General features: G+C 55.6%; 1 protein-coding gene across 3 annotated transcripts in view; it reads left to right on the top strand.

Moving 5' to 3' along the window:
* CCM2 (CCM2 scaffold protein) overlaps window positions 1–6,862 on the top strand; it is a 76,205-nt gene extending 69,343 nt beyond the window's left edge. For 2 of the 3 annotated variants that reach the window (XM_014607301.3, XM_014607302.3), the window contains exon 10: window positions 1,214–6,862. In XM_014607301.3, coding sequence (XP_014462787.1) covers window positions 1,214–1,494 — 281 coding nt within the window. In that variant the 3' untranslated portion in view covers window positions 1,495–6,862. The remainder of the gene's footprint in view (window positions 1–1,213) is intronic. The other variant, XM_019482983.2, reaches the window with a different exon arrangement.
* The last annotated feature ends 5,156 nt before the right edge of the window (window positions 6,863–12,018 follow it).

The raw sequence follows: 12,018 nt of genomic DNA, 5'->3' as shown, positions 1-12,018 counted from the left end.
GGAGTTCACAGCAGTTCCCTGCCTTGCTGGGGCACTGCAGATCCTGGTGAACAGGCTGCTAGAGGCAGCTAGTGGCCACAGAGAGGCCAAGAAGGAAAGTCACGGAGCTGGCACACCCCTCTCTGCTGCAGCAGGACCTGGCGGCTCTGAAAGGGCAGCCATTACCTGTGGTCTTTGCCTGGAACCAGGCATGGGGTGGGGTTGGTGATCACTGTCGTGTGGGCCAGGCAGTTACCCCTGACACTTGACTCAGTTGTACTCTACGCACCTCCAGCCCCTTGCGTCTGGAGGGCCCCGGGATCCCACCAGAGTGAGTGTGTTCAGTCTCGCTACCTGTTTGTGCACTACCCTGTTCAGATAGGCATGTGGGGGGGGGGGGGGGGTTGTGAGGGTCCCCATGACAGGGTGGTGGTGCTCGGGAGGACGTGGCTGCCCACACAAAACAGCAAAGAAACTATTCGAGCCCCAGACCTGGAGGGTGAGCCCAGAGGGGAGTTCATCTGCAGACTTATGAGGAGAGGTGGAGGGAACGGGGCTGATTTAGTTTGGAGAAGACAAGACTGAAGGGGGATTGAATAGCAGCCTTTAACTCCCTGTGGGGGGGTGCAAAGGGGATGGAGCTGGGCTGGTCTCAGTGGGGGCAGATGGCAGAAGGAGCAATGGGCTCAAGCTGCAGACAGGGAAGTTGAGGTTGGATATTAGGATAAACTTTCTCACTAGGAGGATGGTGAAGCACTGGAACAGGTCACCCAGGGAGGTGGTGGCATCTCTATCCTTGGAGGCTTTTAAGATCCAGCTAGACAAAGCCCTGGCTGGGATGATGGAGTTGGGGCTGGTCCTGCTTGGAGCAGGGGCTGGACTAGATGTGACCTCCTGAGCTCCCTTCAACCCTCATTTTCTATGATTTTATGGTTCTATGACTCTGAGCCTATTCCCTGTTCTGTTTGGACTCCTGTGATCCTACAACCAGCTCCCGAAGCCCTTGCCTGGGCCAGTCTCACTGATGTGTCTTGGGGGTCTTGATGGAGGGACAGAATCCTTGGACCTAGAACAGGCAGGGCCAGTTGGAGGGTGCCTAGTCCAGCCCCTGCTTCGGGCAGGGCCGTCTCCATGTGCGCCACTCCAGACAAGTAGCCTAGGTCGGGGTGTGGTTGCCACGTCAAACGTATTCAGTAACTAACATTTCCTCCTCTGGGTTTGTTTCCGGGGCAAGGCCTCAGACCGTTCATTCCGGAAAAGGACAGCCAGCACTTTGAGAACTTCTTGGAGACCATCGGCGTGAAGGACGGGCGCGGGATCATCACGGACAGCTTTGGGAGGTACAGGCGGACAATGAGCACCACCTCCAACTCTACCACCAACGGCAACGGTGCCGCCGGCAGCTCAGACGACCAGTCTGTGCCCTCAGAGGAGGACGAGTGGGACCGGATGATCTCTCACATCAGCAACGACATTGAAGCCTTGGGGTGCAGCATGGACCGTGACTCCTCTTGAGAGACAGCAGGGGGGAGGGAGGGGAAGAAGACAAGGCAGCTCCCTCTCCTGAGGCTGTGTCCTTCTCCCTTCCACCCCCCTTACGGACCTCAGCAACACTCGCTACCGTCTTCCTGACCTTTTATTCGGAAAGAGGTTCTCGGGATGAACCGGGGCGTGATTACCTGCTCCTCCCTCCCTGCCTTGGCAGTGGCTTCACTGGCCCCAGCAGGCACTTTTGGCTGGCAGCTGGTGCCCCCTTACTGTGAAGGCGTGTGTGTGCACGTGTGAGCAAGGAGCCTGGGCTGGGGGACAAGATATGGGTCCCTTCCTCAGACTTCTTGCAACAGCCTCCATGGCGCCACCACGACGGTCCGAGGTGCTGGGGGGGGGAAAGGGGCTTATGCAGAGGAGAAGGAGCATTGCGCTAGGAGCCTCTGGCCGGTTTCAGTTTTGCACACAATATTCCTCTTGTAACTCAGACTCTCTCTCTTTCTCTCTCTTTTTTTTTTAAATGAAGTTTACTACAATGTGAATAATTTAAACTTATTGTCGGTGTCATCAGAACATGTCTAGCCGAAGCTGCAAGGTTGCCTGTTGCAGCGCCAATGCATTTGCTGGCCCGAGAGGGAGCTTTGCAAACACGACTGCCTTGCCCTGCCTTTGCAGTTGGCTGCCACGGACAACCTTGGCCGTTATCTGTCTAGCGCTTAGGTTTGGGTGCGGCATCTCATACAGGTGAACGATGGTGTGCTTGGCACCCTCCTTGTCCAAAACCTGGTGCTGAGGCCTGTCTTGCAGTCTGGTGTGGCTGGCAGCCGTTGCTTGGGAAAAGCAGCGAAGAGTGGAAGCACGTAGTTACCTCTTACGAAGCTGCTGGTCAGGCCTGATGTGTGTAGGTGTTGAGTGTATGGGTGTGGGGGTGTGGGAGCGTGTCCAGTTCTGCCAGCCCCCAGTCTACACAAGCACAGTTGCTCACTTGGTCTCGATGCCAGGCCAGTTCCCTGCTGCTCCCTCAAGGGTGCCATGGTGCACGTATGCCTCCGCAACACCCCGTGCATGGGAGACCTTGCGCACCTCCTGCTGGGCTGGTTTTGAGGCATTCAGAGTGCTGAATATATGCAAGGTTCAACCCCGAAGAAGGGCAGGGAATTTCCAATAGGATGTGACATCTGCATGTTCATCTGCTCAGGACTTCCACTGTAAAGATGCAGTGACCAGGAAACCCTAAATCTGGCTGAAGTTGAACCTCAGTGGCTCCTTTGGGGGGGATCTCTGTTCTGTTTGAAGGGCGAGAGTTGGCAGCAGGTCGAAGAACTCACGAAGTAAACTTTCTACAAAGCTAGCCATGGGGTATATAATGCAGTGTACACATTGGACATATCATACATGCAATTGTACTTATTTTTTTATCCATGTGCCATGCCATAACGTCCGTACCACCCGCTGCCATGGAGCTGTGGAGGAGCACGGCAGCTGAGACATTAGCCATCACATCCTGAAAGGCCCTATCCATTACAGCGCTCTGTGGGGGGAGCAGGCACTGCTCTTCTTGCTGTAACCAAAAGCTCTTCAGGGATACAAGGTACCAGCCCCAGGAAGCTGGACCGAGCCAGCCTTTCTTTTCTCCTTTCATAAAAGAGAAATCCAGAGGGAATTTCAGTGCGTCCTGAGCACAAATGCCAGCTGGCCTAGCCAGCCGTTCTCTTCCCCCAGATCCTGGTGCTTCAAGGCCCTGGTTTTTCCCACCTGTTGCCATTTGTAGTTTGTACACACGGTGCTGCCAAGCTGACGCGCCTCAGCGGGATTCCTCTCGCTGGACCTAAGGGAAGACGCCCAGACGAGAGTTCAGGGTTCAGCTTTGGTCTTTGCTGCTCTTTTAACAGGTTTTCCTCGTCTTCGGTTGAATTGGAAGATTACGCTGCCAGCTCGCGATGGGGCGACAGCTAAAGCTGAGCCATGTTAAAAGGCCACGCAGATTTCTTGGCACTCTTTTGGACCCTCTACGTTTCGTTTTTTCCGTGAGGAGCCAGCTCGAGCACGAGCGGGACTGACGCATGAGTTACCGCCTAGGAGCGGCCTCTCGATGAGAGCAGAACTGGGCCCGGGAAATCCAGGGACCCAACGGGACAGTTTCTTAGGACAGGGAATCTCGTGGCTTGGGTTAAAGACCCTTCAGCTGAGCATGAGCTGCCAGCGCCGCAGTTTGAGTCCCCAAGTGTCTGGCCTTGCCTTGGGAGGAGACACCTGAGCCCCTCGGGGAGGATTCGTTGCTTCCTGCCTACCTGTGATAAATACCCTGGGCCGCAGCCGAAGGAGCGGGAGAGGGGAACGCTTGCTGGCTGCCTCGCCAGGCGCTGGCGTCCTGTCCCTGGAAGCACGTTCTTCGGAGCGCTGGACCTGTCCGCATTGCAGCGTCCCAGGTGGCTGCTGTCCTGGAGCCTTTTGCCTGCTGTTCACTGCTTCATCTTGCTGCTCCTCTGTATCTCACTTGGCCCCCCGAAAACATCTGAAGCTTCTTGACATTTCTACCTCTCCGGCACCTATCAGCAGTCACGCACCACTTCCCCAGCCCCCTGTTCTTCATTTAGCCAAGCTATTTATGTTATTTTTCCCTCTATAAATCAATCCCCTTGACCACTTCTCTCCATTTGAGCCTGCTTGCTGGGACCAGCTTTGTGGCCCCTGGCATGGTGGAAAATCTTCCTTGCAGTTTCGAGGGGGCACAACAGGGGCTCTGAGGTCTGTGGCAAGGAGTCGGGGTCCATAACAGGTCCTTGTCGCTCATCTCCGGGTGTCTGTCACCGTTCCTGAGCTTGGCTTGCATCACAGCCATGCCCGGTGAAGGATGGTTTGTCTCGGCCCCCCACCCCAAACACGCCAGCTGTTCATGCCAAGGAGAAGGGGAAGGGTGGGAACAGGCGATCCCTTGCACCACAATCATCCTCTTACATTAAAAGGAACGAGTGCAGTGTTCATTTGTGTATATATAGGTGCTTTTCCCCCCTCAAATTTGTGCTTGGGGCGGGGAGGAAGTTGTTGACTGCGAAGTCACAGTGCAGCATTCACTCTGCACAGACCAGGCTCGCTGGTTGACTTCTTCCACGGGTTGCCTTGCCCAGCAGTGGAGTGCAGGCCATCCGCGGGGAGGAGATCGGCTGGATCGCCTGGAATCGGATGGTTAGATGCACGCCGCGGAGGCACCTGGGAAGGCGGTGGCAGGTGTACGGAGCAGCAACGGCTCCCACGGACCTCCTTACGGGATGGTCAAGCATGCAGCACGCTGGCCATCTCCATTGGGTCCAGTCTCTGAAGAGCTTCACCACGGCACTGCCCTCAAGGACACTTGCCAGGAGATCTCCCAGCCCTGACTCGCTCCTTTGCAAAGTTGGTAATAAAACTACCGTGTCCCCACACAGCACGACGTTCACATCCGCGATGCCTCAGCATAGCAGCCCGTCGTGGTAGTGTCAGCACGTCTTGATACGACGTCCTGGTCTGAGCAAAGACGAGGCAGCAGGTCGGAGATACCAATGCTTGGGACATAGAATATCCCGCAAGTCAAATGCATGGGATGGAGGCATGGAAAGCAAAGGGTGTCTCCTGTTGGATGAAGCTATCTGCACGCTCCCAGAAAACCAGGCTCCTCTCTCTGTCTGTTGGTGCAGGGTTTTCCAAGATCTTATTTGGGAAGAGTATCAACTAGGCCAAATGTGTCCCTGGGGTAGCTCTGCAGCATACTAAGGCCCAGGATTTAGGCTGCCTTATCCCAAGAGGAGATGCTTTCCAAGTCGAGGGTAACCAGATGTCGAGAAGAATCTATAGCTTCTCGCATGATGCCTCAGAGGCGGGGGAAGAGGAAGAAAGCCTGTTACCTGCTGGTGCTCAGCACTTTCTCCCAGCACCGAGGGACTAAAGAGGGCATTCTCCAAGTGTCAAGAGCAAGGTCCTCGATGAAGAGGATCCTGACGTAGCCAGTTGCAGCTGGCGCTGGCCGGGTGCTAACCTCCCATGAAAGCTGCAGGAGTTTCATGGCTTTGGGTCCAGCCTGAGCTCGCACATCGCTTCCCTGCCTCGATAGAGAACCTGGGTTTCCGCTCTGCTGCCTGACTCCAGCGACATGTAGGGATGCGGTGGGTCCAGCCCGCGGTCTGTTTTCTCTGGACGACTGCAACAAGTAATATTTTCATCCTGACTCGGCTTCGGGAGGAAGCTCTGAGAGCCCACGGCCTCGGGCTGTGCCGTGGGGGCCTCACCGGAGTGGGGAAAGTCAGCCTGGGCTTCACCCCGTGAGAGAGGAGCGGGGCGGCACGGATGGACGCGGTACCCCTGACCCAAAGGGCTGGCCGTGCTTCTCCACCCATCGCTCGCTGCATCCTGCTCTCCTTTGCTGCTTCACCCCGCGGATTCCTGCTTGGTGCCTCGCTGGCAGGGCCAGAGGGATGGTGACTTGGACACGGCGCAGGTGACGATGGGGTCTCGGGCTATGCAGGGGGCCTTGGTCTCCTTAACCCTTGTCGGGGCAGCCTGACCAAGCCTGCGCAGTCTGAGACCTCGACAGGTCCGCACAGCCGCCAGGTCCTGCACGCTGGGCCCTGCAGGGCAGAACAAGGATCCTGGCCCTCGATCTGCAGGGGAAGAGGCTTGTTGCTGGTGCTGCTGTTGCAGACCTGGGGGTGAAATGGCCACGTCACCTACTCCCTGCAGCCTATCTGCACGACCAAGGCCTCTGGCGGGCATGTGGAGGGAAGATCCCTATCGAGGCCGCGCAGCACAAAGCCCAGCGGTACGTTGCTGTCACGAGGGGCGTCTCCCGGCCCTGTGCCCAGCATGGACTTCTGAGTGCCTTTTTGTACAGTCACGGTTACAACAGTCCTCGGAGGCTGATGCGAATCAAAGACCCTATTTTTGCAACACTTGTACAGCGAGATCTCTAGTAAGGGAGACCTAACAGCTGCAGTATTTTTGTACACGCCGTTTGGGGGGCACCGGGACTGAACTGTGGCACTCAGCTGCGTTCGTCATCATCATCATCACTTTTGATGGAGCAGGTGAGTGAGAAACGGGTGCTGGAGCCCGGATCGATCCCGAGTTGCCCTTAAGCACACCTCCCTCCTTCCCCCCCCGGGTCTGCCGGGGAAAGACACGGCCCTTTCCTTGCTTGTGGCAGGCTTTCGGGTGGTCCGAGCTACCAAAGATCCCGTCGAGCTCAGCACGTCGACATGGGGATGGTGCGTTTGGGTTGAGTTGTGATGCTTTTTGCCTTGGTTTCACCCTGACGTTATTTTGATGCCGTTTGGGGTTTTGGGGGGGGGGTTTTGTATGTCTGTATGTACGTTTGCTTTATGTATGGAGTATTTGTTACAGGTAAATATAATTCTGCACCTGACACGGACTCTGGTGTTTCCTGCGGCGTCCGCTGATCGAATCCTGGAGTCATAGGACAGTTGGGCTGGAAGGGACCTCCGGAGGTCACGGCCGGTCTAGGCTGGGTCAGCCCCATGCAAACCTCGTCTCATCTAGTCCTAGTGTGGCTCACTCAACCCTGTCACACAACTACGAGGCCCGTGGCCCAAAGACACCAGAGCCCCTGAACTTGGCACAGGGCAAGCAGGGAGACGAGGACTGGCAGCGTCCTGACACCGTAAGGGGCGTTCACATGCAGCTGAGAAAAGCAGAAGCCATTGCCCATGCTACAGAGGCAGGCAAATCCCCCCCAGTCCGACGAGTGGGGAAATCCCTTCCTGCCCCCAATGCAGCGTCGGTCTGACCCTGAGCGGAGGGGCAGGACCCTCTCGCCGGGACCCCCCCGGTTTGAGTCCCAGCAGGAGCATTGGCACAACTTGGTGTGAGCTCAGTGCGTGTCCTGGATGGAGCCTGGCTGCTGCTCTGGCTGTTCTCTGTCAGCCCAGCGGCTAAGGTCATGGGGATGGGAGTTGGGAAGCTCCCTTGGCCCTTCTGTGGGCTCATGGAAAGGTCTGTGGCATGCGTGCTCAGACCCATCATTGAACAGAGCCCAGCACCCTGCCCCTTCTCCTCCCCGAAGGCAGAGCTTTGCCACGCTGGTCCTGCAGCAGCCCTTGTGCTGCAGGAGTTGGGGGTCACGGGGGGCATCCTCCCACTCCAGCTCTCTCCAGGCAGGTGCAACCTTAAGGCTCAAGCCATTGAGCTGCTGCTGCCCCTGTTCACAGCCTGTGAGCAGGGTCCAAACTGGGGCTTGAACTTGCATCTGTGGGGCTAGCAGTGCGGGATGGTCCCCAAGAGGTAGCAGAGCAGTCTGGCCAGCTCGGGCCAGGCCCCAGGCGCTGTCCCCTGGAAGGGGAAGAGAGGGCTCTTGGCACCACCCTTCACCCCTGCCAGCCCCCATGCGCTGCCATCTGGGGCAGCTTGCAGATGCAGCAACATCCTCGTGCATGCAGTTGGGATCAGTGTCCTGGGCACTGACTGCCGCAGCGGCCCTAGGGCTTGTGTTCCCAGCTCAGACACCGCAGCGGAGGTCTTGCTAGCTGCTGGCTCCAGCGCTGGGCTCCCCCACCACACCTGTATGCTGCCTTCAGTGGGCGGCAATGGGGCAGTAGAGAGCACACGGGTCTTTTTCCCCAGCATCCCAGACCTTTGCTCCTGCGCTGGGGCCTCTGACGCCAACCAGGCCTCCGCAGCCCGGGCGGCTCTGTACCCCTGCCGTCTCTGCCCCCCTGCCGTCTCTGCCCTCTGCTCCAATGCACCCTGCATGCAGCCCCAGGCCAGCCCAGCTCCCTCCCTCCCTGAGCCTGCCTCGCAGCCGGGGGCGAGCCTTCCCCATCCCAAAGGCAACAGCAAACACCACGTGGCTTCGGGACCAGCAGTGCAACCTCCTGTTCATTCTTGCCCGGCCCTGGGCCAGCTGGGCCATATAACAGTCAGTCTGTGTATAACTGAGTGCAGCTTGTCCTGGACTGGCAGAGATACTGGACGTATGAGAGAGCTCACATGGACCCTCCTGTTTTCTCACTGCGGTTTCCATGTGCCCAGCACCAGAGTTTTTGTTTGCGAGTGTGATTGCATGGCTCTCTTGCTGTATCACCCAGTGGTCACAAGGCCCCCTCCTCCCATGCTGCTTTCCAGCACCATAGCTTTCTCCAGTGCTGCCTCGCTACAGCCGAGCCCAACCCATGCAGCTACAGCTATTCCTGGAGATCAAAGCCATTGGGACCAGAGCGTGGAGGGAACATAGATGGAGGTGCAGGGTGTCAGGCCAGTGGCATGGGGCTGGGAAGGATTTCTGTCTCTACAAGTGCCCTAGGGTTTCCCACCTCCCTCAGAGGTGGGTGCAGCCCAGGCTTGGGTGCTGGTTAGAGGGTCTTGGCCCTCAGCCTGATGTTGCGCTGAGGGCAGTAAGGGATTTCCCCTCTGCTCCAACTGGAGGGGTTTTGCCTGCCTCTGCCTGGGGTCCTTGGCATGCATTTGAACATGCCTTGCAGTGCAGGGCTGCCAGCCCTCATGCCCCTGTCCACAGCGCTCTTGCATCTCAGGGCAACAGGCCCCACAGTCACAGCTTCAGGACTAGAGACAAGGATGTGACTTGCAGCAGGAGCTAGATGAGCTGTGGCTCATGGAGGGCCTGGCCAAGTCAACCATGCAGCCCTTACTCTCGGGACCCTGCACCTACTCCTCCTGAACACTGCTGGCAGGAGTCTGTATGCCAGCAGCAGGTGCAGGCAGCTCATGGCCCAGGGCCAGACAGAGATACAGGCATGGGCAAACTGGGAGGGCCAGTTAGAAAGAAAAAAAAGAGAGAAAGAAAAAAAAGAGAGAAAGAAAAAAAAGAGAGAAAGAAAAAAAAGAGAGAAAGAAAAAAAAGAGAGAAAGAAAAAAAAGAGAGAAAGAAAAAAAAGAGAGAAAGAAAAAAAAGAGAGAAAGAAAAAAAAGAGAGAAAGAAAAAAAAGAGAGAAAGAAAAAAAAGAGAGAAAGAAAAAAAAGAGAGAAAGAAAAAAAAGAGAGAAAGAAAAAAAAGAGAGAAAGAAAAAAAAGAGAGAAAGAAAAAAAAGAGAGAAAGAAAAAAAAGAGAGAAAGAAAAAAAAGAGAGAAAGAAAAAAAAGAGAGAAAGAAAAAAAAGAGAGAAAGAAAAAAAAGAGAGAAAGAAAAAAAAGAGAGAAAGAAAAAAAAGAGAGAAAGAAAAAAAAGAGAGAAAGAAAAAAAAGAGAGAAAGAAAAAAAAGAGAGAAAGAAAAAAAAGAGAGAAAGAAAAAAAAGAGAGAAAGAAAAAAAAGAGAGAAAGAAAAAAAAGAGAGAAAGAAAAAAAAGAGAGAAAGAAAAAAAAGAGAGAAAGAAAAAAAAGAGAGAAAGAAAAAAAAGAGAGAAAGAAAAAAAAGAGAGAAAGAAAAAAAAGAGAGAAAGAAAAAAAAGAGAGAAAGAAAAAAAAGAGAGAAAGAAAAAAAAGAGAGAAAGAAAAAAAAGAGAGAAAGAAAAAAAAGAGAGAAAGAAAAAAAAGAGAGAAAGAAAAAAAAGAGAGAAAGAAAAAAAAGAGAGAAAGAAAAAAAGGTTTTAATATTGCACATATATGGAACTGGCACTGTTAAATAGTTTGTTCTCAGGTGGTAAAGACATTGATACCACAGACGTGATAAAGATTTGTGCAACAAAAGAAGTCATCTCTGGCAAAAGGGGGCCTGAAACAAAAGTTCACCCAGGGCTACCAGGAGTCTAGGTACAGCACTGTATAGGCCTGTGGGTTTGAACCCCGACTGGGGCTGAGCCCAAATCCAGTGCTGCTTTCCAGGGCTGAACGCTGGCCTGTTACCCCCTGCCTGCCCCCAGCTTCTGCCCTGGGCTGGACCCCGTGTTGGATCTGTGGGGAGCACTCCTGCGCCAAGCCAGCCACATCATTGCACCCAATCACCTACCAAGCGCCGAGTGCCTCCCTGGGGTGCCTTGTGTCTGGCTGACCCCCTTCCTGGGGCACACCTGCAAGCCTGGGGTCACCACTGCCACCACCCAGGGGCTCTGGTCCATCTTTGGCCCTGTGCCGCCTGGGGTACGCAGGCTTAACCCACTGCTAGAGCTTGGGGGGCTTCCTTTAGCCTGAAGCACAAAAAAAAGTCACCTCCCTTGGTCATCTGAGCCAAGGAAATAGAAAAAAAAAGGCATGCCCGAACCCTCTCCCAGCAAGTCCACCACGCTTGGTACAGCGGAGAACTTTCTTAGCACGTAGGGTTGGCTTGGGGAAGGGCACAGGATAGAGCTGTATTAAGGAATAACTTTAGAGCAAACACAGTGTGGCTGGGTAGCCTTTGACAACACATCTGCATTACTGCAAGCTGGATCTCTAGATCGTTTCCCCCAGTAGTTTACTCACAAGCATCATCCGGCGGCTGAGTGAGCTTTCCTCTGGAGGCAGGCAGTTCCTGGTGTGTCCATGCGTTGCAAGGGAGAGAGCGAGCGTGAGATGGAGGCCCCTTAAAATCCCCTGCTTGACCTCACCTCCAATCAATTTAAAAAGCATCACTAGTTACTTGGTGGAGTGATGGGGGCTGACGCTCCTACCCTCATGCCATGAGGGCACTGCTTAGAGCCCTCTCCTCTCCGTCATGTAGGCAGAGCTGGTCATTTAGTACCTGAGATGGACACCCGAGACAGAGGGAGGAGGCTGAAATGGGATTTCATCAAACACATCCTGCTCGACACTTGCTGCAAGACCCTCAGGTGCTGGGCAGCACCCCTCCCAGGGATCCTGGCCTGGCATGACTATGCGAGCAGCCCTCCCACACGCCCCGAGCCCCACCTGGCCTTGCCCAGGAGGTCCTGCCCCAGGAGACGGCAGTGAGCAGGAGCCAGAGCCCAACGGGAAACATACAGCCCCGAGCGCAGGGAGGAGGGACATAGGGCAGGAAGGAGCCATGCACCTCGGGCAGGAGCTGGGCTCTGTACTCACCTCTGCCTCCAACAGCCAGCTCCCACCAACACCTGGGCATGGAGCAGCCAGGCCCTGTCCCTGCCTCACTGCCCACTCGTAGCACCCAGGCTCTATACTGTGATACCACCTCCCCTCTCCCCATCCGCCCGGGGGCGAGCTCCAGCAGGGCCTGAGCAGCACCCGAGATGAAGATGGTGCTGAGCAAGTGCCCAGAGTGCCCCCAGCTCATTGCACTGGGACGCAGGGCACAGCCAGGCCTGTGCTTCTTGCAGCTTCAATGCTTGCAGCGAGGGACTAGCCCAGACCAGCTGCTACAGGGATCAGTGCGGTGTTGCCTGCAGTAGGCTCCGGCACCCCGCTGTGGGCTCAGCACCACCTGGGAGCCACATCAGCACCGTCCCTGCCCTCCCCGAATTGCCAGAGGTTGTTTGTGCAGCTCAGAGCTGGAGCTGGCCAGCCTGGGTGGAAGCAGTGCTCAGCACGTGGCAGGGAGCAAGGGGGGCACAAGCAACCATGGGCCAACAACCCCCTCCATGGGTCGCACACCAGCCCTGCCCCGAGCACCAGGCAGCAATGGGTCCCATCCTTCCCTAGGTGAGAGGGGGCTTCTGCCAACCCACAGCTCTGGCCTTGCTGCAGCACTGGGGTTCAACC

Source organism: Alligator mississippiensis, chromosome 5, assembly GCF_030867095.1.
Source record: "Alligator mississippiensis isolate rAllMis1 chromosome 5, rAllMis1, whole genome shotgun sequence".
NCBI lineage: Eukaryota > Metazoa > Chordata > Crocodylia > Alligatoridae > Alligator > Alligator mississippiensis.
The sequence above is the reverse complement of the archived record's forward strand: the minus strand, read 5'-3'. Positions and strand labels throughout refer to the sequence as shown.